This window comes from Stigmatopora nigra, chromosome 20 (assembly GCF_051989575.1).
Source record: "Stigmatopora nigra isolate UIUO_SnigA chromosome 20, RoL_Snig_1.1, whole genome shotgun sequence".
Lineage (NCBI taxonomy): Eukaryota > Metazoa > Chordata > Actinopteri > Syngnathiformes > Syngnathidae > Stigmatopora > Stigmatopora nigra.
The window spans coordinates 10,095,499-10,118,571 of NC_135527.1; the positions used below are offsets into that span (position 1 = coordinate 10,095,499).

At 60.6% G+C, this 23,073-nt stretch overlaps 7 protein-coding genes and 1 non-coding gene across 10 annotated transcripts; 4 read left to right on the forward strand and 4 right to left on the reverse strand.

The window, feature by feature from the left end:
- Positions 1-381: 381 nt before the first annotated feature.
- On the reverse strand, positions 382-1,571 carry msantd1 (Myb/SANT-like DNA-binding domain containing 1). The gene is made up of 3 exons (XM_077742693.1): positions 1,226-1,571; positions 786-1,136; positions 382-679 (listed from the first exon to the last, which is right to left on the reverse strand). Exons 1-3 carry the CDS (start codon positions 1,483-1,485, stop codon positions 382-384), a joined length of 909 nt encoding a protein of 302 aa, XP_077598819.1. The 5' UTR covers positions 1,486-1,571.
- A 1,120-nt stretch (positions 1,572-2,691) lies between these two features.
- On the reverse strand, positions 2,692-4,007 carry LOC144213596 (E3 ubiquitin-protein ligase DTX4-like). The gene is made up of 4 exons (XM_077742140.1): positions 3,868-4,007; positions 3,732-3,793; positions 3,501-3,662; positions 2,692-3,435 (listed from the first exon to the last, which is right to left on the reverse strand). Exons 1-4 carry the CDS (start codon positions 3,891-3,893, stop codon positions 3,074-3,076), a joined length of 612 nt encoding a protein of 203 aa, XP_077598266.1. The 5' UTR covers positions 3,894-4,007; the 3' UTR covers positions 2,692-3,073.
- Positions 4,008-5,086: 1,079 nt separating this feature from the next.
- coro1b (coronin, actin binding protein, 1B) lies at positions 5,087-8,505 on the reverse strand. Its single transcript, XM_077742138.1, has 12 exons — positions 8,187-8,505; positions 7,987-8,088; positions 7,367-7,575; positions 7,166-7,288; positions 6,969-7,098; positions 6,689-6,870; positions 6,501-6,620; positions 6,327-6,431; positions 6,088-6,233; positions 5,961-6,018; positions 5,590-5,850; positions 5,087-5,523 (listed from the first exon to the last, which is right to left on the reverse strand). The coding sequence occupies exons 3-12, from the start codon at positions 7,568-7,570 to the stop codon at positions 5,401-5,403; spliced, it is 1,452 nt and encodes a 483-aa protein (XP_077598264.1). The 5' UTR covers positions 7,571-7,575; positions 7,987-8,088; positions 8,187-8,505; the 3' UTR covers positions 5,087-5,400.
- A 399-nt stretch (positions 8,506-8,904) lies between these two features.
- On the forward strand, positions 8,905-8,993 carry trnar-ucu (transfer RNA arginine (anticodon UCU)). The gene is given in 2 exon segments: positions 8,905-8,941; positions 8,958-8,993. It is a non-coding gene; the product is annotated as a tRNA-Arg (tRNA).
- A 218-nt stretch (positions 8,994-9,211) lies between these two features.
- osbp (oxysterol binding protein) lies at positions 9,212-14,861 on the forward strand. Of its 2 annotated transcripts, XM_077742133.1 has the most exons (17): positions 9,212-9,773; positions 9,983-10,134; positions 10,248-10,456; positions 10,548-10,722; positions 10,974-11,085; positions 11,184-11,370; positions 11,495-11,612; positions 11,681-11,738; positions 11,816-11,980; positions 12,090-12,335; positions 12,455-12,575; positions 12,682-12,785; positions 12,858-12,953; positions 13,031-13,218; positions 13,314-13,549; positions 13,667-13,705; positions 13,850-14,861. In XM_077742133.1, exons 2-17 carry the CDS (start codon positions 9,998-10,000, stop codon positions 13,990-13,992), a joined length of 2,334 nt encoding a protein of 777 aa, XP_077598259.1. In that variant the 5' UTR covers positions 9,212-9,773; positions 9,983-9,997; the 3' UTR covers positions 13,993-14,861. The 2 variants fall into 2 exon arrangements, with proteins under 2 accessions (XP_077598259.1, XP_077598260.1); XM_077742134.1 differs by lacking the exon at positions 13,667-13,705 and having other exon boundaries at positions 9,213-9,773.
- A 250-nt stretch (positions 14,862-15,111) lies between these two features.
- On the forward strand, positions 15,112-18,106 carry ttc29 (tetratricopeptide repeat domain 29). The gene is made up of 12 exons (XM_077742427.1): positions 15,112-15,232; positions 15,512-15,643; positions 15,724-15,792; positions 15,860-15,919; positions 16,019-16,182; positions 16,371-16,550; positions 16,689-16,892; positions 16,975-17,060; positions 17,151-17,242; positions 17,338-17,461; positions 17,545-17,634; positions 17,748-18,106. The coding sequence occupies exons 2-12, from the start codon at positions 15,579-15,581 to the stop codon at positions 17,901-17,903; spliced, it is 1,290 nt and encodes a 429-aa protein (XP_077598553.1). The 5' UTR covers positions 15,112-15,232; positions 15,512-15,578; the 3' UTR covers positions 17,904-18,106.
- A 40-nt stretch (positions 18,107-18,146) lies between these two features.
- On the forward strand, positions 18,147-20,961 carry slc10a7 (solute carrier family 10 member 7). Of its 2 annotated transcripts, XM_077742428.1 has the most exons (12): positions 18,150-18,506; positions 18,779-18,861; positions 18,940-19,076; positions 19,243-19,318; positions 19,388-19,426; positions 19,522-19,557; positions 19,649-19,732; positions 19,802-19,967; positions 20,061-20,112; positions 20,212-20,285; positions 20,347-20,492; positions 20,598-20,961. In XM_077742428.1, exons 1-12 carry the CDS (start codon positions 18,185-18,187, stop codon positions 20,628-20,630), a joined length of 1,248 nt encoding a protein of 415 aa, XP_077598554.1. In that variant the 5' UTR covers positions 18,150-18,184; the 3' UTR covers positions 20,631-20,961. The 2 variants fall into 2 exon arrangements, with proteins under 2 accessions (XP_077598555.1, XP_077598554.1); XM_077742429.1 differs by lacking the exons at positions 19,243-19,318; positions 19,388-19,426; positions 19,522-19,557; ... (4 more) ...; positions 20,347-20,492; positions 20,598-20,961 and having other exon boundaries at positions 18,147-18,506; positions 18,779-18,877.
- A 95-nt stretch (positions 20,962-21,056) lies between these two features.
- LOC144213783 (uncharacterized) lies at positions 21,057-22,924 on the reverse strand. Its single transcript, XM_077742425.1, has 4 exons — positions 22,509-22,924; positions 22,179-22,425; positions 21,959-22,098; positions 21,057-21,890 (listed from the first exon to the last, which is right to left on the reverse strand). Exons 1-4 carry the CDS (start codon positions 22,717-22,719, stop codon positions 21,088-21,090), a joined length of 1,401 nt encoding a protein of 466 aa, XP_077598551.1. The 5' UTR covers positions 22,720-22,924; the 3' UTR covers positions 21,057-21,087.
- Positions 22,925-23,073: the final 149 nt, after the last annotated feature.

Below are 23,073 nucleotides of genomic sequence, written 5' to 3' on the forward strand. Positions count from 1 at the left end.
GGGAAACATTGAATTAAGGCATCTCCTACGAAAATGTGTCCGATGATTTGATTGTTTCACGAACGAACGTGCGACCTTTTGCGCACTGTATCCACTTCCGTGTAGTTGTTTAATTCATGTGGTGGCCAGCGTTTCCAGCGTTTAATGTTTTTTCTCCAACAAATGAAATGTTTTTGTCGAGAAATGACAAATAGGTGTTGTGTTGGAAATTGTAAGAACACGAACGCTACTACTGATATAGCCCTCGTGGCAGCTATGTAAATATGAACAGTCCAAAACTACATTTGTCAAACTATTTGCTTTAATGTTAAAGCGCCACAAACTAACGCCAGCGTTCTCTCCCCCCCCCCCCCCCCCCCCCCCCCGTTTCCTTTTTTTTTTTTAGAAGACAGAATCTGAGGATGACGCGTTTGGAGCGGCCAGTTGGTTCTTGTGAGCCGCCGTGGACGGAAGGATCATCTTCTCCAGAAGGTTCATCATGCGCTCCTGCAGTTGCATGCACTGGACCTGCAGCAGGTTCTGCTGGTGCAAGGCCCGCCGGACCTCCCGGCACGTGTCCTCCACGGCCCGGTTGGAGCGTTTCTGTTGCCGCAGCATGGCCTGCATCAGCTGCAGCTTGCGCCGCTTGGTGGACGCCCCACTCCGGCCTCTCTTCTGCTTCCTGGCAACGGCGTGAGAGCTGCAGGTGAGAAGACCGGTCACTCCAAATGTGCTGGAATGTGCTGGCCTTCTGGCCCTCCCATCCCGCTAAATTATTAAGACGGCATTGCGGAAGGAAGGCTTACCGCTGGCCGGAGCCCGCCGCGGGCTCGCTGTCCGAGCTCCCGGAGTCCGACTCCTGCTTGATCTCCATTTCGTCCGAGGAGCCCGCGTACTCGGGCAGGAAGCCCGCGGGCGCCTCGTCCGACGGGGCCGAGGGCTGGCCCGGGTCGGGCCGCCAGGAAGTCCCGGCGCCGCTGGGGGGGCGGGGCTCGGCCCAGCTCCCCGGCCCCCCCGCCGCCGCCGGCGGCGTCGCCGCCACGTTGGCCACGTTGGCCACGTTGGCCACCGGCGGCTTGGCCAGGATCTTCTCGATGAACTTGTAGTAAGGCCAGTCGGGCGCCTCGCCGCTCTCGGCGGCCACGGACTTGAGTCGCCTGCGGGCGGACAAAAGAGTGAGCGGCGCTCGGAGAAGGACGGCCGGCGCCCGGGGTTGTCCCTGGGTTGTCCCCGGGTTGTCTCTCGCCTGTACTGGAAGGACATGTTGGTGATCTTCATCTTGATCTCCTCCTTGAAACGCTGCTCGCCCGTCAGCTGGAAGAAGCGCTGCGACATCCTCTCGTAGACCTTGGCGTTCCTTTTGCTGGTCTTCAGCTGCTGGTGGTTCTCCTCCCAGACGTAGAGCAGGGCCTTCATTTCGCCGTCGGTCCAGTTGGGGGCCCGCCGGTGCTTCTCGCCCTGCGAGCTCGGCAGGAGATAGCCAAAATCGTCCCCGCCCGCCGCCATTTGGGCACCTTAAAAATGGCGTGGATTTGAAAGGCTTTTACGGGCGCAAGCAGGCGGCTTTGGCGGCTGCGGCCGGCTTTTGCACCTCCCCCTTCATCCCTCCCTCCCTCCCTCCCTCCCGGCCGCGCTCAAAATGGGGCCCGAAGGGGACGAGGAATCCAGTTAAAAGCTTTTAGCACCGGCTGATGTCACGGTTGCCCCGGCGACGGCTGGGGGGGGACGGCCCTCCCCCCTCCCCGTGACCACGCCCCGCCGTTCGCCCTTGCGTCCCGCCTCATAAAAAGCTTTTAGCTGAAAGGCGGCAGTGCGAGCGGTCGCCACTGCGCAAATGCCGGCGGGGGAGGGGGAGGGGGAGGGGAGGCCTTTTGTTTATCTACACCCGGGCTTTAAAAGCCATTTTGCTCTCGTAACTCAGAGTTAGGCCCGTGAGAAAGGCTTAAAATGTGTCCCAGCGTCCATATTTTGAAGCAATGTGTATGTGCTGTACATCCTTCCATCCACCAATTGACCACTAAGTGCCATTTCTGCAGGCTTTTCGGGGTATTTCTAAATAGCCAGCTCATCCATTAGCGCAGCACAACATTTCTACCTAAAACGGGATTTAAATAGACGCAACAAAAAGCTGTTACGATCGGGCAGGCTGTCACCATCCACGCGGAAAGAAGTGTTGAGGCCACTGGCTCATTTGTACTTCTTGTCGCAGGCTTTAAACGGGACGTCGTCCAGACTGTTAATCCAGGAGACAGACTAATCTACAGATAAAGCCAAGGGCCGCCGATGGGATGGATCCTTGCCGTTTTCATTCACGGTAAGTTTCCTATCCATTTTCCATTTGAAAACCAACCATGAGCTGCTTTCGTCTGTTATGTACAGCATAGCAAGAGAAATAGCTCAATGGTGCACCGCTCTTAACAAATGTTCTCATGTGACGACTGGAAGGATGTTCGACTGAGAATACAAGCATACGTTTCCCTTCAACTCTTTTGGAAATTTACCGGAGCGCCACTGACGGCTGGCTCGAAACTGGAAACATATGTCGTATTTGCAAATGTAGAATAGCTCCTGCTTTCAAATAAGTTAGCGCCACTTCCCGCCCCAATACCACCACTGAAATCAGCCAAAAGTCCGGATTTGACGCAAGCGGAAGGGGCCACTCGGGGAGGACTTGACGCCGACGACTGGATGAGCTGCCGATGGGATTTGGACTGACTTGTAGTGAGTTTTATTTTTGATAGGGTACATAGAAGGTGCATACATGAAAGGAAAGTGCTTCCCATGTTTACCCGTACGTAGCAAAAAAGGGAAGAAGAAAAAAAAAGGACTAAAAAGGAGGATAGGCGAATAACTGGGACTCCCAACTCAACGGCAGCCGATGACTTGAAAGCGGTCAAATTGCAAATAGGAGCGGCGTTTCCACGCCCCCTGGCTACTACTGGACGGATGGCAAGGCCACGAAATGTAGTTGCCAAGTAGTGACTGTAGAGGTCAGCAAAGGTCCACATTCCCCACAAGAGGGGGCCGGAGGGAGGACACTTTTTCCTACCAACGTCCAAGTGACAGTCAAAAGCCAGACACGGTGACGTCCTTGTCATCGTCTCCCGGCCCCGTTTAAATTGTCAAGGCCCTCGGGGGATTCCTCCACGACCTCCTCATCCTCCTCATCCTCCTCCTCATCCTCCTCCTCATCCTCCTCCTCATCCTCCTCCTCATCCTCCTCTCGGAAGACGCCCTGAGCCTCCAGCTCGTCCAACACGTCGTCCAAGTGTCCCGGGTCGGGGTAGCCGCGGCCCGTCACGTTGGAGCCAAACTCGGTCTTGTGGTACACCTCGTTCCCGACCACCGTGTCCGACCCGCCCGCCGTGCCGGAGGCGCCCACCGAGAAGATGAGCCCACGGTCCCAGGCCACCGCCTTGTCCAGGTACATCTTGACCACCTCTTCGGGGCTCCGACCTGTGACAGTGGACAGTTTAGCAGAAGCCTCTCCCCACAGTTGGGGTGTTCTCTGTTCCACACACCTGCTGGCGTCTGCTTCTTGGTAGTCTTGCGACAGCAGTGGCCCAGGCCCGGCACGGGTTTGATGTCGCTCTTGTTGACCGGGGGCGGGTGCAGCGCCGGCTTGGGGGGCCGCATCAGGCGCACGGGAAGCCCCGCCGCGCTCATCAGGATGCCGGTTATCCCTGAACAGACAAACGTGCTCAGAGCCGGCCGGGACGCCGGGCGCCACGTCTCGCTCGCCGGCATCTCACCGGCCAGGGCGGGGTGGACGGGACTGGAGCCGTTGGGGTTCTTGACGGGAACTGCCGGCACGCTGTCATAGAAACCAGACCTCTGTGGATGACGGCTGGGGGGGGGTTGAAATATTGCCGTACGCCGGATACTTACGCTCGGCCGCTTTTGATGACGGTCATCTCCCAGAATATTTGGTGGATCCCGAGCCCAGGCCAAAAAGAAGGTGCTCCCGCCGCCACAGTGGAACGCAACGGCGCCGTGACTCGTGGCGCCCGGCGCTTTTATACAGCTAATCCGCCGGTCCCCATATGGGGACTTAACGGGCGCGCTGGGCCAATGGGTCAACGTGTCACGGATTAGCCGTAAAGCCGGCGGGAATCTGGTTACGGCCGCGTAGCCCCCGGCCGCCCGCTCTCTTCCACAAACCCACACGCCGTTTGGCTAATCCCCACTCGGGTTGAATGGTTTCGGGAAAACGGCGGCTGGCGGGCCCCGCCAGCGCCGTTCTTCGGCAAACCTCCCAGAGGAAGCTAACTGTAGCGCCCAGGTTTTCCCCGTGGATTGTGCCCAATATTGGTCCGCCGGCTAGTTTGACTGGGTTGTTTTTGTTTTGAGGAGCGACGGGCCAGGAGAGGCATGTCGGCGAGTCACGTTTCTTGGATTGCGGCTAATCTCCTGGCATTAGGCGCCGTCCCCATCTGGACCTCCTGACCCTGGCACAGAGCGCAACTCCTTAGCACCTCCTTAATTCCATTGACAAAATAAACGGTGGCCGTCTGCCACCTCCGTGACGCCGTGTGCTACGTAACGTATGTCTTTGCAAAGGCTGTGTTGTGTTCCTCTGCTAAAAGTTGGATGGCCGGTCCATTCCCGTCCTTTCCTTTGCCCTTGGCGCACTCCCTCGGCTCATTTTCAAGCGGGACCAGACCGAGCAAGGCCGTGAAACAGGCGCGGGATCCCCGTCTGTTTTGCGGCCCCTGACGGTTTTTTTGGATCCCACTTTCTCTCTCTCTCTCTCTCTGTCTGTCTCAAGGGTGGGAGCTCTGCAAAGCGCGCCGGTGCGGCTTTTCTTAAGACGGGGCTTTTGATGTTCTGACAGCCGGCGCGACCATCTGGCCGGATGTACTCTCTCTCTCTCTCTCTCTCACCTGAGCCAATGTAGAGCCGGCTGGCCCCCAAAGCAGATCAGCAAGCCGTCTTCCTTTTGACGCTGGGCCAAGTGTCGCCGCCGTTTGGAATTGGACCACCACGACGCCGTCAATGTGAAAATTCCCAGGAATCTAGCCCAGGAGGAAGCAACCTTTCTCCTCTGGTGTCCCCCCCAAGTTGACCTGCTCCAATTGAAGACGGGCCAAAAAATGTGGACGCCAACTCCAATACAAACCAGGATTTATTTCATTTGCTACATGGAAAGGCGGCTGCGGCGTGTCGGGGGCAAATGTACAATCAAACTAGGGAAAGCCAAAGAAATGCCACAGAATTGTTAACCTTGAACCCACGGCCAGTTCCAAAATCACAAGACTCAACGGCTAGTCTTCACGCTTGCAGTATTTCTTTTTGATGGCCTATCTCCCTCCCTCCATCCCTCTTTATTCCCTCCCTCCCATTAATTTGCGCGCCAGCTGAGACGGAGGTCTCGAGAAGCCGTGGCGAGCCCGACGGGTCGACGGGCACGGCGCGGACGGCTCACACGTCGCCGTCCTCGATTCGCGCCAGCTGCCTCTCCAGCAACTCGATGCGCTGGCTCTGCGCCAGCACCACCGCACGCAGCGCCTTCATTTCCGACAGGAGCTCCGTCAGGATGTCGTCCTGCCCGAAGGAGGGGGGGTGAAGCGTCAAAAGTCTGCACGTCGGACGGCTGGCGCCGGCGCTAACCTCTCGTCGGGGCCTCTCCGCGTCGGCGCCCCCTTCCCGGGCCGGGGCGTGCGACTCCTCGTCCTCGGCCTCTTTGGACGCCGAGGCCGAGTGGCGCGAGGACGGCCGGGGCGGCTCGCCCCTGACGCCGTCGCCCTGCTTGGATGGCATCAGGGACATCAGGAGGGGCGGCGCGTCCCGGCCGGCGATCCATTCGTCGGCCGGGAGCGCCGGCTCCGGTCCGGCCGTGTCCGGGTACAGGTCCCCTTGGAATAGATCGGACTGCAAAAAAAAAAAAAAAAAAAAAAAACAGAGCCTGTGGCCAACAAGTGCTTGTCAGTCCCCTCCCCGGCCGGCCCAGTCAGACAGTGTGAGCGAATGCATTTGTTTACCTTTCTGGGTACGGTCATGGAAATGGGTTCCACCTTCCTTTCGTGCAGTTTGTAGAACCTGCGAACAGACAAGCGGTCTCCCTAGCCCAACTGCGGCCCATTGATGGCGGGCGGCGCTTGAGCAAACCTGGCGATTTCGCACTTGTTGACGTCCACGCCTCGTTTGCTGAGGAAGCCCGCCCCCCTCTGGGGCTCTTTGCTGCTGTACAAACTGAGGAAGTGGACGTAGGGCGATTCGTCCGTCACTTCGAAATAGCGGATGGTGCAGTCGCCCTGCGAGAGAGAGCAAGAGGGGGGCTCCAGAGCGGCTCCAGAGCGGCTCGGACAAACGCACGTCGCCGCGCCCCGCCGTAAAACCGCCCTCACCTTCCCTAACAGGTACACCATGCTGGTGTCCGGGTCGTAAAAGGGCAGAAGGACGCCGTTGCTCGTGTCCATTTCCTGCATGGCCATCGGCTCGGAGAGGTCCTTCTGCAAAGGGCGCGGGGTCAGACGGACGGGCCGGCCCGACCAAGTGGGCGGGAATGATCAAAAACGGACCGCGTCCCACAGTGCCACTTGTCGCTCGCTCATGCGGCTGAAGCCCGTGGTCAGGATCTTGCCGTCGGACAGGAAGACGGCCCTCATGGGTCTGGTGCCGTCGTGAACCCTCTCTCTCACCTGAAAGCCGACGGGACGGGCGGGTGTTCCGGGACGCGCTCGGGGACGGACGCCGCGGCCGAGGCTACCTTGAGGACGGTGCCCCTCCGCGGGTCAATGACGCGCAGGGCCTTGTCCTTGCACACGGTGCACACGGCGCTCCCGCTCCTGTTCCAGCTGACGCTGTAGATCAGGTCCGGGTGGGCGTCCGCCAGTCGGTACACCGGCTCGCCCGTGCCCACGTTCCACAGCAGAAGCACGTTGTCGCAGCCTGCGGGGACCGGCGGCCCACCCAGGTGATCCGGGGGCAGCCCACGGATAGCCAAACGGCGGCGGCGGCGAAATGACGGCGGCGGCGGCCTTGGTTACCTGCGGTGAGGAGGATGTTGAAAGCGCTGGGGTGCCAAGCCAGGATGCCCACCCTTTTACTGTGCCCCTCCAGGGTGACCACGGCTTCCGTCATGGGCGCCGTCAGGCCCCCGTCGGGGATCCGCCACACCTGCCGCGGACGGCGTGACGGCCCGACGCAAAGCTATCGGCTTCCAGACCGGCCGGCGAAGGCCCACCTTTACGGCGCAGTCCTCCGAGGCGCTGGCGACGATGTTGTCGTCGTGGGGAGACCACTGGATGTCCAGCACGGGCGCGGCGTGGCCGCACACGCTCGGGCACGACTGCTCGATCCTGCCGCTCTATTTTTTGGGGGGGGGCGGCCCGGTCAGAGCCCGCCGAGGGGGCGCACGGGGGAAAGGGGCGGCGCGCCACCTCACCTTGCCGACGGGGACCACCAGGAAGGCGCCGCCGCCTCCCGCTTCCACGATGACGGCCAGGAACTTGGGGTTGACGGCGCACAGGGGGCCGTCCCACGTCACCCGCGACACTCTGACGTCGTCCAGGCAGTGCTCGGCTTTCCACGCCTGGGCGAAGACGTGGCGGAATTTGCTCTGCCGTACCACGCCTCGCCGGAAGGACATTTTGCCTGGAGGCAAGAGAATGGGGATAGGATTTCTTTTCTTTTCCCCCACCGCTAGTCATGGGCCCTCAAAGTCCATTCGTATTTGTTCCGCCACTGCCACTATGGGATGGCAGAGGGGAGAAGGGGGGGGGGGGGGGGGGCTTTGTTTGGGCCAGCAACTAACACTCCACCCCTATCGACCATCATAACAATAATGCTGACTGCGAGCGCTCACACACACACACACACTAATCTCCCGGATGAAACGAGGCCCACCAACAACAAACGACCTTGTGCAACGTTCCTTTTGTCTGCAGCGCGCCTGCTGCTGCACGAGTTCAAGCACCCCCGTCTCAATTGTCCGCTTGCGAAGACGAGTGCGCATGCGTGCGGCTGATAAAAGGAGGAATAAAAAAGCCACCTTTTCGTGCCTACCTGAGGATTGAGGGTTCGAGAAACAGTGCAAAGCGAGAAGAATGCGCAGGCCAATAATCCAAGCGTGACTTAATCCACTCCCGAGCACGCGGCGCTCACGACCTAGAAAACACCAAAGGTTGGCGTCCAATTCGGGACAACATCTTTTTTTTTTTCCTGCTCTTTTTAGGAGAGGCGTTCATGCATGCTTGCTCGCTGACATGATGGGAAGAAGCATCGCCGCCGTTTGTGCCGTGACTGGAGAGATTGAGTGGCCTGCCCCCGGTGCCCCCCGGTGGAGGAGGATGATGATGATGAGAGGAGGAGGAGGAGGAGGAGGAGGAGGAGGAGGACAACGACGGTCGTCCGGAATGCCTCTCGAACAAGGGAAAGCAGGTTAGGCTCGAGTCGCGTCAACCACGTGATTCGCTGAAACCAATCATAAGGCAGAAAGTAGTTCGACTCTTCCACGGTTAGTACGACATATTTAACCTCATAGCTAACAATATGCGGGGAGAGTTGTTGCCATTTTCGGCCGCTCGCAACACACGCGACGCCATCTTCTGTTGGAATTTGTGTAGTATTTGAACTCCCCTCAGTGCACCTGAAATTGACACTCGACCATTAGATGTCAGTGTCTCCGTAGTGACATAGTATTAACTTGGAAATTACAAATGTAGTATAGCCATATTAACGGTTCATATCATTGTGTGTATGTCTTTGGAATTGGGTGCTTTTTTTCCAATAAACTGTTCAATTAATGAAACTGTCGTCTCCCCATCAAAACTCTATCTGTCAGCGATGCATCTGCACTACCATCATGAGTGATGTTTGAACATAGACAATAGAATTAAGACTGATAACGTTTCATACTTCTCTAATAGGGACACCACCTTCGGGTAACCTAGTTATACACAAAATCTGCGGCAACCAACAGGTGGCTCCGTGGCGCAATGGACAGCGCATTGGACTTCTAGATATGTAATGTAGCAATTCAAAGGTTGTGGGTTCGAGTCCCACCGGAGTCGCGCTTTTTTGGTCTCATCGTTTGGCTCTCCAAACAATGATTATCGTCAACTTTCACCGGGATACGTATATCGAGTGGGTTTACCCCTCAAATTAACAGAGACTGGGTAAAGGGCCACGTCGATCATTTGACACGGACTTCTACGCATGCGCATCGTGACTCGTTTCTACCCGGATGGTGATTTTTGTGGCACCGGTTGGACCCACAGATCACGTTAATTTAAGACTAGATGTACGAGAGCGGACTCAATGGCGCAAGTCACCGGTGGCCAGTTAACGAAAAACATAACGCTTTTAAACTAGGTTAAAATTATGTTTGAAGTTACGAGAGCTCAATGTACACGCCCCGTGGACTACGATGCCATATTTATGGGACTGTCCCGGCGCAAGACAAGCGGCAAGTGACGACGCTCGTCCCTCTGACTCGCAGAGGGCATCACACGTGTAGTTTAGTGTATAATGATATCTATGGTTGGAGCCACCTAGCGCTATAGGCTAGTTAGACGTAGCTAGCTGTAGTTGTGCGCAGCTGTCCACCAGCGGACACCACACTGACGCCTCATAAGAAATGTGTCTTCAAGTCGCCGGCGGCATTTTTGTCTTTTGCCACGCTCCCTGCTCTCTTTGCTCCTTTTTCTACTCCATTTGTCCTCCGTTGTCGACGTCAGTGCGCTGGCCAGTTAGCTTCCGTGAGCTGAGTAGCCATCTTTACTTGGCGTTTTAGGTGTCCAAATAAGCAGCCAACTCCTTGGCCCGAGTTAACAACTTTGGCAGACGTCAAGGTAAGCCCTGTTTGCACATTTGATTGGGGGCCACGTCGTCGACGCGCCTGCACACCGTGGCTTATTTGCTCGTCCGATAGTTGAACTTTGACCCGTCAGGCCACTCGAGCGGGGCTAGTCTACGTGCCCCAATCATCACGTTGTCCAAGTGCAGTTTCTTCTTCTTTCCTCGCGTCTCTACTGTCCTTTCCTTTTTTTTTTTTTTGCAGGATCGGGAGGTCACGATGTCCGAGCCCAAGACCCCCACTCCGACCCCTGCTGGAGACATGTACAAGGGGTGGGTTTTCAAGTGGACAAATTACATCAAGGGCTATCAGCGGCGCTGGTTTGTCTTGAGCAATGGCTTGTTGTCCTACTACAGGTAGGGAGGACGGCGCCCGAGGGTTGTCTAACGGCGGCTAGCGGGCTATCCTCCGCTAACTTTCTTTCTTTCTTTTTATTCACACCCCCCCCCCCCCCATCCCCCCTTCCCAGGACCCAAGCGGAAATGGGTCACACGTGCCGCGGCACCATCAATCTGGCCACGGCGACCATCACCGTGGACGACGCGTGCAACTTTGTCATCTCCAACGGCGGCGCCCAGACCTACCACCTGAAGGCCAGTTGCGAGGTGGAGCGACAACGCTGGATCACGGCGCTGGAGCTGGCCAAGGCCAAAGCCGCGCGCCTGCAGACCGAGTCCGGTAAACTACGAAAAAGAAATGGGGAAGAAATACGTGGATAGGTGGGCCCGGAAATATCACTCGGACTGGTTCCGCCCCCTTGCGCAAACAGATGATTCGGGGGACGACTTTTCCCAGTCCCTCCCCAGCCCGCCTTCCGGTCAGGGCGCGGGCGGCGCCTCGCAGAATTCCGAAGTCCAGTCGGCGCTGCGCACGCTGGGCTGCAAGGTGGAGGACCTGACCACCTGCAACGATCTCATTTCCAAGCACGGCTCGGCTCTCCAGAGGTGGGTGCGGCTCTCGTCCCGGTGCGGCTCTCGTCCCGGTGCGGCTCTCGTCCCGGTCCGGCTCCTGTCCCGGTCCGGCTCTCGTCCGGGTCCGGCTCTCGTCCGGGTCCGGCTCTCGTCCCGGTCCGGCTCTCGTCCCGAGGCTGACCAAACGGACACATTTGAAAGCGCCCCCGCTCTCCGGGCACTTCTTTGGCCCCGGAGGGCAACCCCGGCCGTTGACCTTTCCGGCCGGTCCGCTTTAACCGCAGGTCCCTGTCGGAATTGGACGCCTTGCGTCTGACGGGAGAGGCCGGGGATAAGATCCGTCAGGTGACGGAGAGAGCCACGGTCTTCCGCATCACCTCCAACGCCATGATCAACGTGGGTCCACGCTCGCCGGCAATGCGGACGGCGCGTTCCGCCGTGGCCCCACCCGCCCCGGTAAACCCTTGCCCCGCCCGCTTTGGCCTCTTTTCAAGGCGTGCCGAGACTTCCTGGCGCTGGCGCAGGCGCACAGCAAGCGATGGCAGAAGGCGCTTCAGGCGGAGCGCGAGCAACGGGTGCGGCTGGAAGAGACCTTGGAGCAGCTGGCCAAGCAGCACAACCACCTGGAGCGAGCCTTCCGCGGAGCCAACGCGCAGGCCAACGCCGCCGACGACGACAAAGGTGAGGCCGGAAGAGGTCCGCCGCCGTGGGCCCGCCGAGGCTAAAGTTCCCGTGCCGCGGCTAAAGTTCCCGTGCCGCGGCTAAAGTTCCCGTGCCGCGGCTAAAGTTCCCGTGCTTTGGCTAGCCGCCGCGGGAGGGGCCAAAGGCGAGGCCAGCGACGAGGACGACGATAACGAGTTCTTCGACGCGGTGGAAGAAGCCCCGGAGTTCATCACCGTTCCCGCCGACCCCCACTTCCACAAGTCAGGCCCGGCGGCGCCGTTTGGGTGACGCCGACGCGTACTGACCGCCGCGGCGGGCATTCTTCCAGGAGGTCGAGCAGCAACGCCAGCGGATTCAACAGCGAGATTTGTTCCGACGACCAGTCGGTGAGCTCTTTTTTTTTCTTCACCCGGTTGGGGTTCTCTGTCCATTGCCACCGCGGCCAAACCGACAACGTTTTCAGTTGAACGAGGAGCCGCTGGCCGCCAACCAGGAGTCGCCCTCGCCGGAGTTGACGGCGCTGAAGAAGAGGCGAGCGCGCATCCCGGACAAGCCCAATTACTCCCTGAACCTTTGGAGCATCATGAAAAACTGCATCGGGAAGGAACTCTCCAAGATTCCCATGCCCGTGAGCGAGCTTTTGGGAGCGGCAACCCCGACTGACGGGGCCGGGGACCGGTCCCGGTGTCTAACCCGGCCGGCCGGCCGGCGGCGGCGGCATCTTCTCTGTTCCCAAGGTCAACTTCAACGAGCCCATTTCCATGCTGCAGCGTCTGTCCGAGGACCTGGAGTACCACGAGCTGCTGGACAAGGCCGCCAAGTGCCACAGCTCGCTGGAGCAGATGTGCTACGTGGCCGCCTTCTCCGTGTCGTCCTACTCCACCACCGTCCACCGCACGGGCAAGCCCTTCAACCCGCTGCTGGGCGAGACCTACGAGCTGGATCGCCGGCGGGAGAGCGGTTACCGCTCCCTCTGCGAGCAGGTGACGGTGATGGGGGCCGTGGGGGGGGGGGGGAGGGGGGTTAGGGGGGCTGTGTGTGGGGTTTTGGTTTCCGGGGCTTATGGGATGTAATGTCTGCGCCCCGACCACCCTCCACTCAGGTCAGTCACCACCCGCCGGCCGCCGCCCATCACGCCATCTCCGATCGCGGCTGGACCCTTCGGCAGGAGATCACCGTGGCCAGCAAATTCCGGGGCAAATATCTCTCCATCATGCCGTTGGGTAAGCCCGCCGTTGGCTAAGCCCGCCGTTGGCTAAGCCCGCCGTTGGCTAAACCCCTCACCCGAACGGGCCCTCCTTGACGCCCGGTCGCTCCGCTGGGCCGCAGGGACCATTCACGCCATCTTCGAGAAGAGCGACAGTCACTACACCTGGAAGAAAGTCACCACCACCGTGCACAACATTATCGTGGGCAAACTGTGGATCGACCAGGTGGCGCTCCGAGGCCGTCTCTCCGGCGGGCCCGACGCTTTTCTTCACTCGGCTCCCGCTTTCTAATCTCAGTCGGGCGAGATCGACGTGGTCAACCACACCACCGGGGACCGCTGCCACCTGAAGTTTGCGCCGTACAGTTACTTTTCCAGAGACGTGGCCAGAAAGGTGAGCTCTTTTCTTCCATCCCTCTCCTCCCGCTCCTCCTCGGGTCACGAGCGTCGAGGTCCCTCTTTCCCCCGCAGGTGACGGGCGTGGTGATGGACAAGGAAGGCAAGGCGCACTACGTCCTGTCGGGCACCTGGGACGAGAAGATGGAGTTCTCCCGCGTGATGCAGAGCAGCCGCGGCGGCGAGAACGGCTCCGAGGGCAAGCAGAAGACCGTCTACCAGACCCTGAAGGCCAGAGAGCTGTGGCGCAAGAACCCATTGCCGTAAGAGCGGGCCGGAATTACCGCCCGCTTGCCCGCCTGCCCGGCCACACTCTGCACACGAGGGTCGCCCGACGACCCGTCTCTCCTCTTTGCAGCGAGGGCGCCGAGACCATGTACTATTTCACCGCCCTGGCGCTGACGCTGAACGAGCCCGAGGAGCCCGTGGCGCCCACCGACAGCCGCCGCCGACCCGACCAGAGACTGATGGAGGCCGGCCGCTGGGACGAGGCCAACGGCGAGAAGCAGCGGTTGGAGGAGAAGCAGCGCCTGGCCCGCCGCGAGCGCGAGAGGGAGGCCCTGGGTCAGCGGGCCTCCGGTCGCCGCGAAGAAGGTGGGTGGCTCGGGGAGTGCTCCGGTCTCGGGGAGGGGGGGGCCTCCGCTCCTCCCGGGATTTTGGCGCCGGTTAGGGGAGGGGGGGCTTCCACAAATTTAATTCTCTTTTCAAAAGCTGCCCATGAGGATTGGATGACGGATCCGTCCTTAAAAAGCAAGTACTCCTCTTTGCCTCGTTGTCACGCAATCATGGGATGGGCACCCGTCCCTCCATCCCTCCCTCGTCTGGCTCTTTTACTTTCTTCTTCTTTTCTTTTCCTCCCTCGGCTGACTCTGGGCCTTTTTTGCTCTCCCTCAGGCGGACCTCACGACCTCTACAAGGCGCTCTGGTTCGAGCGGGGCCAGGACCCCGTGGCGGGGGAGCAGGTCCACGTCTACAAAGGCGGCTACTGGGAAGCCAAGGAGCGCGGCTGCTGGGAAGGATGCCCGGATATATTTTGAGCGCGCCCCGCCTGAAAGAGCGGCGGCCGGCCGTAGCTTCTCTGTTCTAAGAGACCTCCGGGACAGCGGCGCTTCCTTCCACGCTCATCTCTCAATGGTGGCCTTCATGAAGACAATGTTCCACTTCCTCTGATTCTTTGTGTCTTAATGGTGTCATTGTCGCTCGCTGTGCGACACAGTGTTTTTGTGTGCGTGCCTGCGCACGTTTGTACGTACGTACAGGGTGGAGAGGCCCTTCTCCATTTCAACTGTGATTAAAGACGGCGGCGGCGGCGGCGGTGGCGGCGCCGCCACGTGGCTCTTCCTCGCCTTAGACCACCCGTGCTCACTTGGAGCCAGCCACAAGACCGAATGCTCAGGTTTTGGTGTCGTCGGAAGTCCCAGAGAGTCGCCGTCGCCGATTCCACGCCGATCCTCGCCAGTTTGGCCTTTGTTCCACGTGACGTGGGGCGACGGAGGTGAGATAGCCCGAATCGCTTCCCCGATCTAAGTCGAATGACAATATGAAGTGATTATTATTTTCTGTTCAAAAAGAGAAATCCTTGTTTTACGGTGTGAAAAATAAACATGTTTAAAGGAAATGCAGTGCTGATTCAAAAAGAGATAAATATATATGCAAGCACATTTGACACCAAAAAAAGTTGTTGTTGTTTTTTGTTTTGTTTGAAAGTGTACTTAAGACAAATCATGAAAACGTTTGATTTTTATAAATGTATCCTCCGGTGAGGCATTTTTCTGTCGTTGCGTGTCACCAAAAAAAGGGAGATGATGATGATGCTGTCTGTGCTCAATGGAGACGGGAGACAAAACATTGTTAGCAATTTTCTATCCGAGACGTTGACATCTTTAATAAAAGCTGTCGTGTCAAACTAATGTCGCTGTCCTACTTTACTGCCCGTCGGATGAAAGTCAGCAGCAAGAAGCAAGACAAAGGTTTGACGTCTGTCCTCGTCATAAGCAGCGAAAGTCTTTAGGCCATGTTGCAAACAAAAACTGGAAAATGTTTTGAAATCCCCTTGGCGGGGACACTTTCCAGATGTTGACGCTCGATCTCGGTTGCCAGGGCGACAGACATTGGTGGGGAGGAGGCTCGAGCTGCCATGGTAACGAAGGCGGTGACAGAAACGACGCGTATTGATGACGCAAGACTCCCGTCGATTCCCGTCGCAATTCAGGAAGACAGCAAAACCAGACGCGCCGTCCCTCTACGTCTCACGGTAGCCACAACAAACCGACCGAGGTGAGCTCAAAAGTTCGATGAAAACACTTCGTAGAGCGCTAGAAACTTTTCACCACTCGGCACCCCTTTTTATCATTCCGAATAACGCAACAACACATGTGTCGCCGTGAGAAATAGCGTCTTCCCTCAAGCACGTCAAGCAACCGTTGAGTAGGGGGTTAGCTCACGTAGCAATGACGGCTAGCCAGTGTGACTCCAACGTTCAAAATGCAATCTCGGTGCTTTACTTAAGGTGAAGCCCCAAGGCTTGACGCTTATCTGACTTGAACTTTCTTCCAGGCCCGTCTCCTTTCCTTACCTTTCTTTGGGGCCAATTCCTTGTGCCGTGGCCGAGTGACAGCTGACCATGGACTATGCAGGCGGCACTCTACCTGGAGTATCCTCCAGGGTGGTCAGGAGGCAGAAAAGCAGGTGGGCTACCGTCAAGGAAGGCCCTGGAATGCTTCTCAAACGCTAAATGGGCTGGCGGGATATTCCTTGTGCGCACGTAGGATCTCGCTCAAAGCGGCGCACACCCCGGACAAGTCGGCGCACAGTCTTTCCCGGGAAGACGTTGCAAAGTGAGTGGGCGAGCCCGTTCCTTTGCTCCCGTCGGTCTCCTTCAAAGGCCTTCCGCCTTGGCCGCAGGTTCATCAACAGTCGCAAACAGAACATCTGCGTGGGGCTGCTTCAACACGGCTTCCACAGGTAGAAGGCGGGTGGAGGGTCGAGGGTGGAGGAGGGACCGGGGCCGGCCGCCCGCTCGCTCGCTCGCTCGCTCGCCAGACCTCTGGCTTTGTGTTCCAGGTCCTTCTCGGAGCTCTTCCTATTACTGCGTTTGGATCAGGAGCGCAGGGAGGGGGCGGAGATCAACTCGGCGCTCAGTCTTCAGACGCCGCTGGAGGAGCAGCACGCCAAAGTCGAGAGCATCGGCCTCCACCTGAGTCGCGCCGAACGCGCGCAGCGGGAGGGTGAGGCCGGCGGCGTGGCGGGTCGGGTCGGGTCGGGCCGGGCCACCGGGGGTCCCACCCCCTCGACGGGCCGGGCCACCGGGGGTCACACCCCCTCGACGGGCCGGGGCCACCGGGGGTCCCACCCCCTCGACGGGCCGGGGCCACCGGGGGTCCCACCCGCTCAACCGGCCGACCCCCCGCCACAGGTCAGTGGCCGGCGGCGTACGAGCAACGTCTGCATTTGGGCGCCTACTTCACGCGAGAGTCGGAAGACCTGTGGCTCAGCTTGCACTTCTACCACACCTGCACGGACGCCCACGAAGACGGCTGCGGCAGGCACGCCACCGAGGGACGCGCCTGCTTGGCCGAGCTCTACCTGCAGCAAGGTAAGCACGCTCTCCTTTCCACCTCCGGGCCCGTCCCTGGACGAGAGCGCCGTCCATCCGTTTGGGGGGAGGGGCTTGCGGCCCGTGATAACCACCCGTGGCGGCGGCGGCGGCCCATGTTCACCACCCCACGCCCAGGTCAACTGGACAAGGCGAGGGAGCAGGCCGAGCTGTGCGTGCGGATGGCCGACGAAGGGCGCTGGCAGGACTCGTCCGGTCGCTTCCTTCCCCGCCGGTCCCGCGAGAGCCTGTGGTCCATCTACAGCCGGCAGGCCGACAAGGCCGACGACCCCTACGAGGCCCTGGAGCTCCTCCACAAAGGCTACGCCACCGCCACCGAGTGTAAGTCGGTGGGAAGGCACGGGAAGGCATGGGAAGGCATGGGAAGGTTTGCCGGTTAAAACGACCCCTTGTCCCGTGGCAGCGGAAAACAAACACATCGAAGGGGAAGCCGCCTATCAGCTGGGACTGGCCTATTACAGCGTGGCCAACTACGACACCTCTGAACAGGTGTGTTTCCGTGGGTGCGTGCGTGCGTTCACGTAGGTCAGTCAAGAGTCCATCTTTGTGTTTCTGTTTATTTTGTCTGTTTTTTTGCAGTACCTCAACACCTCCATGCAAATCTGCAGTTCTACGGAGGATTTTGACGGCCTGGGCAAGGCCTACAAGGCCGTGGCCAAGTTAAGCGAGAGGTACGCTGACAAACGCGCCCTACCGTGTTAGCAAGCGCCTGGTTTTACTCCTCGCAACTTTTGAGCCAACCAGCGTGACTCCGCTTCCCTTTCAGCAAGGGGAACATCACCCCCACCATCCAGCTTTTGGAGACTTTGGTGGAGATCTCCCGGAGTAAGAGCCTGCATCACCACCTGGTGGATGCCTGCCTGTGCCTGGGTCACGTCTACACCAACAAAGTAAGCCCCCCTCCCCCAACACCGGCCAACAAACACCCGCCCACCCTCTCGTAACCGTCCGCTTCGCCGTGACGGCCTCCCAGAGGCAGTACGACCGAGCTCGCGAGAGCTTGCTTCAAGGTTACAGCGTGGCCTGCGACATCGGCGACGTCTCCCTGGTGCAGAAGGCGCAGGTAAGGTGCGGGCGGGGAAGCCGCCGTGGCTCGCCGTGGCTCGCCGTGGCTCGCCGTGGCTCGCCGTGCCCCCGTGGCTCGGCACGCCCCCACCCACCTCCCGTCTTCCCCAGGTGTCTCTGGCTAGCGCTCACACCCGTTGCATCGTGGGCAAGTACACGGCCGACGTGGAGGCCACGGGACCCGACGCCCTGACGCGACTGCTGGCCTGGAAAGTGTCGAGGGGACTGGACGACGACTGCGACAACTCCGGAGTGTGCGACTACTGATTTGGACTTTGGGTCATCCGTGATATGCACACGGCGCTCCCGGTCCTGTTCCAGCTGACGCTGTAGATCAGGTCCGGGTGGGCGTCCGCCAGTCGGTACACCGGCTGACAGCCATGGTGTTTGGTCCCTGCCGCCAAGTCAAATATTTGGACGTGCTTTGTCTTCCCGATGCCGAATAAACACGGAAGTGCATTTTGACACTACTAGTATATAATGGCCAGTATTTGTCATTGGAGTGGTTCAACGGGAGCCGAGTGGCCAATGCGCGTTCAAGCCACAGGATGGCGGTATTGTGCTGGAAAAGTCGCGAATCCGTCCAGCCCCAACGAGAAGAAGACGAAAAGGAAAAGGGACAAACAGAAGGAGGAGGACTAAGCCCGACCACTTCTTGCCCCCACTGCACCGAACCTTGGTCAAGCGGACTTTCTAAAGGCCGGCGAAAAGACACCCGTGGTACGGTGCAGTGCGCCGGGCTTTTGGGCGGAAGTAGCCGGCCCAGTAACATGGGTCTGCTGGCCATCATACGGAAGGAATGGTTCCTCATCGGCATCGTGCTGGTCATTCTGTCGGCGAAAGCGCAGCCCAGTATCGGCGTTAAAGGAGGTGAGAGCGCCGGGTCGCCTTATTTTGACGTAGGCAAAGTTGGCGACAACACCGTGGCACTGTCGCCCGTAAGAAACGGGTTGTTGTCAAGTTCGATCGCGCGCACGTCCCGACGACGACAGGTAAAGGCGAGTGTGTTTCCTAGAGAAGCCGGAGGTGACACGTTGCACGTCCCGCGCTTGAGTAAACACGGCTAACGCTCGTACCTCGGGCACCTCGCCAAAAGCACTTCACCTCGGGCACTTCCCTAACCCGTTTGTGCCCCTCTCAAGGACCGCTGAAGCCAGAGATCACCGTCTCGTACGTGGCCGTGTCGCTGATCTTCTTCAACAGCGGCCTCTCGCTGAAAACCGAGGTCAGGTGATGCCAAGGTAGGCTCTTAGGCCGCTGCCGGGCGAGCCCCTGTTGAAAATGCTCTCCGGGTGCCCGCCAGGACCTGACCGGCGCCTTGCTGCACGTCCGCCTGCACCTCTTCGTTCAGTCCTTCACGCTGCTCTTCTTCCCGCTCACCGTTTGGTTGCTGGTCCGAGTCCTGGCGCTGACCGCCGTCGACCAGTGGTTGCTGAAAGGGTGAGACGCGCCGTCGGGACGCGCCGTCGGGACGCGCCGTCGGGACGCGCCGTCGGGACGCGCCGTCGGGACGCGCCGTCGGGACGCGCCGTCGGGACGCGCCGTCGGGACGCGCCCACGGGCCGCCATTACGGGGCATGAGCCGCCCGCCCGTGTGCTTGCCCAGGTTACAGACGGTGAGCTGCATGCCGCCTCCCGTCTCCTCGGCCGTCATTCTCACCAAAGCCGTCGGGGGGAACGAGGTAAGAGGCCGGCCGGGGGGGGGGGGTGGCCGCGCGTCTCGCCCACTCACCCGCCCTTTGTGTCGCCAGGCGGCCGCCGTCTTCAACTCTGCGCTGGGGAGCTTCTTGGTAAGCCGGCTTCGGGCGGGCCCCGGACGGAGCGCCGCCCCGTCCGTCCTGGGCGGTCCGCCCGAGCCTCGTCTGACGGCGCTCTCGTTACGCAGGGGATCGTGGTGACGCCCACGCTGCTGCTGCTCTTCGTAAGTCCGAGCCCCCACCCCAAGGAAAAAGGCCTCCGCCCGACTAGGTCCCGAGAGTGCGCTTTAAAAGTGCTCCGCCCCCCTCCCCCAGCTGGGCTCCTCGTCCTCGGTGGCCTTCGGCTCCATCTTCTATCAGCTCTCGGTCACGGTGGCGGCGCCGCTGGTCGCGGGTCAGGTGAGTCGGCGGGATCCGGGGCGGCGCGCCGGGGGTCTGACGGCGTGGCGACCACCCCCCCTTTGGCAGCTCTGCCGGCGCTTCCTGAAGGAGTGGCTGGAGCGTAGGAAGCCGCCGTTTGGCGCCCTCAGCAGCGGCGTCCTCCTGGCCATCATCTACAGCACCTTCTGCGACACCTTCAGCAATCCCAGCATGGAGTTGGAGCCGGCCAGCTTGCTGGCCGTCGTCCTGATCGGTGAGTGGGAAACGCCCGTGTCTTTGTGTTGGCAGCCCCCCCCCGCCCCGCCATTGACCAACTGTACCGCACTGCACTCTCTTTTTCTTTCAGTCTTCTCCATCCAGATCGCTTTCATGCTACTCACCTTTGGATTTTCCAGCAGGTAAACAAAGCGGCCCTCTCTAAGTTAAGAGTTAAGGGCCGTTAGAGCGGCCGGCAGCTCATTTTGGGCGGCGCTCGTCGCAACCGACTTTGTCCGCAGGGCCGGCTCGGGATTCAGTCCCGGCGACACGGTGGCCATCGTCTTCTGCTCCACGCACAAATCGCTGACGCTAGGTAAGTGAGCGCGCCCCGCCACTCGGCGGCGAGGCATTGAGGCCCGTGTGACGGCGCCCAGGGATCCCCATGCTGAAGATCGTGTTTGCGGGCTACGAGCGCCTGTCGCTGCTCTCGGTGCCGCTGCTGGTGTACCACCCGGCGCAGATCCTGCTGGGTTCCCTGCTGGTGCCGACCATCCGCGGCTGGATGACCGCTCGGCAAAAGGTGAGCCGGACGACGCGGCGGCGGCGGCGGCGGCTCATTCCGGAGCAGACTCCCGGTCCCGATTTCGGCTTTTGGCGCTCGACTCTTGCGCGTCTCTCCTTCCAGCTCCTGAAAACGAGCAGCCCGCAGCCCGTCTGAAACCGACGCCCCGTTCCCCCCAAACCCGACCGACAACGTGCCTCACGGCGGCGGCGGCGGCGGTCCGGCCGACGGAGCGCCGCCCGGGACCGCCCGCCTCCTTGGCCCTGCGCACTCTGCGCAAAAAAAACGAAAAAAAACCCAGAACATTCAACTTGTATATTTGACAACAGAAGCGGAGGTATGTTTTCCATGGAGTGCTGCTGGGACCAAGGTTTTCTTTGGATTTGCTTTTATTACTCTTTTCTAAGCGCCGATGGCAAATGGCAACAATTTGTTACGAGAGTCTAGATTTTTAGTTGAACCTTTAAAGTTGAATGGAAATCGCCAAGAGCGTGCTGGCCTTTTTTTTCATCTTGGCTGCTCCAAGCCGAATGGTTTTTGAAGCTTAACAAAATGGAAGCCGCCGTCGTGGCCGTCCCCCCCGCCACCACCGCCGCCGCCCCCTAGCGGCCAGTCAGTCTCCCGGCGCCGCCAGCACGTCGTACTCGGCCAGAAGCACCAAGCTGTTCTCCCGAATGCGGCGCACTCGGACCAGGTCGCCGCATTCCTGCACGTGGACCGTGGCTCGCTCTCCCCTGCCGTAATGGCGCTCTCGCTCGCTCAGCGTCACCCGGGTGCGCTTTCCGCAGGACCGTCTGCAGGCGTAGCGCAGGCCCGCCGCCAGCGCCATCCCCAGGCCGGCCGCGCCCCCCAGCAGCGTGGCCAGCTCCCCGGAGCTGCGCCCGCCCCCCGAGGGGAGGCGGGCGCCCGGCTCTCGCTTCCGCCCTCCCGTAAAGTCGGACCGGAGTCGGCGCTCGGAGTTTGCGGAGGGTTCGGGACGCCCGGCCCCCCGAAAGGCTCCCGCCCCAGGGGAGGTGGCGGGAGAGCCGGTGGGACCCGAGGCGGGAGTTAGGCAGTGGGCGCTCGGGGAAGGTGCGGTGGGCCGAAGGGAGGGGGGCGGCGCCGGTGACCCGGTACGGAGCGCTCCGAGGGCTTCGTCTTCAGGCCTTGCCAGAAGAGTCGGCGAGAAGACGCCTTCCCCGGCTCTCTGCCACGCGGACGTCGGGTCCGAGGCCGCCACGGCGTTCTCCGGGGCTCCCGGCGATTCCGAGGGGGGCCGCGGACGAGGGGGTGCCGTGGTTTGGAGCGGGGCGACGGGCCACTCGGGCCCGTCGGACTCCTCGCTAGCCCGACCCACGCTCGAGTTAAGTGTTTTCCCCGCAGGAGTCGGGACGCCGCTGCCGCCGAGCTCTCGGTGGCGAGAGGCGGCTGGAAAGACTGCAGATAAGAGGTAGGGGCCACTGGTCACGACTATGTTGCTTGGATCCATTTGTTGTTGTTTTTACCTGAAATGGCAGGAAATGGGTCTCCGGCGAGGGCGGCTCTCGTGCCGTCCTCTCCCGTCCAGGGAGCGGGGCTCCCGTCTCGCACCACGGCCGACCTGATGCCCGACCAGTAGACAAAGTAGGAGCGCACCACCGTGATGCTGGCGAGCCAAAGAAAAGTGCCTTTGGCCGAGCCGCCGTGCAAAATGAGCCGCTCACTAGTGCAAGAAGAGCCACTCACTAGAAGCGCACGTCTCCGGCCGGCGCCCGGGGCGCCCTCCAGGCAAAGGACAGGTTGCGCTTGGGCTGTTTGTCCGAGTGGGTCAGCGTGTCGCCCTCCGAAAGGCAGCGCAGCGCGTGGGTGCCCGGCGGGGCCCGGGGCCAGGAGCCGCCCGCCGGGACCGGCCCCTCGTCGCCCGCTCCGGTCTCCTCCCCGTGGCGGGCCTGCAGCAGGAAGCCCATGAAGTCCCGGGAGCTCCGGACGGTGACTGGGGACGAGAAATGGCGGCAAGATCGGAGCCTGGCTTCCGCCCACCCCCGACGGCCGCCTACAAAAACCCACCCCACCTACCCGTGACCAGCTGTCCGGGCCGATAGGAGCGCGCCGACGCCCGGACGGTGACCGGACTCCGCCGCGGCTCCTGGGGTCGCACCCGGATGTGACCCGGACTCAAAGTCCGGCAGGCGCCGGGACCGGCGCCGTGGGAGAAGGCCCTCGCGGGCGCGACCAGCTGGCACCAGATGGCGGCCGTGGTGGCCCAGAGTAGCCAGCGAGGCTCCATCTCGGGAGGGAATCGAGGAGTCCGTCCGGCTGGCGCCGTCGGCTTCTCTTTGGCCGGGGGTCTCTGGCGGGGCCGCCACCCGATTGCTTGACGCCTTGTGATGCGGACTGAAATTGGGCCCCCCGTCCCCCCAGCTTGGCTATTTGTAGAGGATTAAGAGCAGCGGAGCCACCCCCGCCCGGCACGCCAACAGGATGTACGCCAGCTGCGAGCGGCTCGTTCCAGGATGTCCCGGGCGTTGGGAGGGGAACCGGGACCCCCCACCCGCCTCACCCAGGTCTGTGACGAGCCATCCCAAAACTATCATTGCCCATTATTTGTGTGGCACTGACCACGACGGGCCTTCTATAGTAT

Coding starts and splice junctions, on each gene's coding strand:
- LOC144213596 (XM_077742140.1), bottom strand. CDS start 3,893: ATGACCGTCATCAAAAGCGGCCGAGC. Junction 3,794..3,867: donor GTCATCAAAAGCGGCCGAGC/GTAAGTATCCGG, acceptor TTTCTATGACAG/CGTGCCGGCAGTTCCCGTCA. Junction 3,663..3,731: donor CGTCCACCCCGCCCTGGCCG/GTGAGATGCCGG, acceptor TTGTCTGTTCAG/GGATAACCGGCATCCTGATG.
- msantd1 (XM_077742693.1), bottom strand. CDS start 1,485: ATGGCGGCGGGCGGGGACGATTTTGGCTATCTCCTGCCGAGCTCGCAG. Junction 1,137..1,225: donor AACATGTCCTTCCAGTACAG/GCGAGAGACAAC, acceptor GTCCGCCCGCAG/GCGACTCAAGTCCGTGGCCG. Junction 680..785: donor GCGGCGGGCTCCGGCCAGCG/GTAAGCCTTCCT, acceptor TCTCACCTGCAG/CTCTCACGCCGTTGCCAGGA.
- slc10a7 (XM_077742428.1), top strand. CDS start 18,185: ATGGCGGTATTGTGCTGGAAAAGTCGCGAATCCGTCCAGCCCCAACGA. Junction 18,507..18,778: donor CAGTATCGGCGTTAAAGGAG/GTGAGAGCGCCG, acceptor GCCCCTCTCAAG/GACCGCTGAAGCCAGAGATC. Junction 19,427..19,521: donor CTGCGCTGGGGAGCTTCTTG/GTAAGCCGGCTT, acceptor CTCGTTACGCAG/GGGATCGTGGTGACGCCCAC.
- ttc29 (XM_077742427.1), top strand. CDS start 15,579: ATGGACTATGCAGGCGGCACTCTACCTGGAGTATCCTCCAGGGTGGTC. Junction 15,920..16,018: donor CTTCAACACGGCTTCCACAG/GTAGAAGGCGGG, acceptor TTTGTGTTCCAG/GTCCTTCTCGGAGCTCTTCC. Junction 17,061..17,150: donor ACTACGACACCTCTGAACAG/GTGTGTTTCCGT, acceptor GTTTTTTTGCAG/TACCTCAACACCTCCATGCA.
- LOC144213783 (XM_077742425.1), bottom strand. CDS start 22,719: ATGGAGCCTCGCTGGCTACTCTGGGCCACCACGGCCGCCATCTGGTGC. Junction 22,099..22,178: donor GCCGGAGACGTGCGCTTCTA/GTGAGTGGCTCT, acceptor TTGGCTCGCCAG/CATCACGGTGGTGCGCTCCT. Junction 21,891..21,958: donor CCCATTTCCTGCCATTTCAG/GTAAAAACAACA, acceptor TCTTATCTGCAG/TCTTTCCAGCCGCCTCTCGC.
- coro1b (XM_077742138.1), bottom strand. CDS start 7,570: ATGTCCTTCCGGCGAGGCGTGGTACGGCAGAGCAAATTCCGCCACGTC. Junction 7,099..7,165: donor CGGAGGACTGCGCCGTAAAG/GTGGGCCTTCGC, acceptor CGTCCGCGGCAG/GTGTGGCGGATCCCCGACGG. Junction 6,019..6,087: donor AACAAGTGCGAAATCGCCAG/GTTTGCTCAAGC, acceptor GTCTGTTCGCAG/GTTCTACAAACTGCACGAAA.
- osbp (XM_077742133.1), top strand. CDS start 9,998: ATGTCCGAGCCCAAGACCCCCACTCCGACCCCTGCTGGAGACATGTAC. Junction 12,786..12,857: donor GCAAACTGTGGATCGACCAG/GTGGCGCTCCGA, acceptor TTCTAATCTCAG/TCGGGCGAGATCGACGTGGT. Junction 13,706..13,849: donor GACGGATCCGTCCTTAAAAA/GCAAGTACTCCT, acceptor GCTCTCCCTCAG/GCGGACCTCACGACCTCTAC.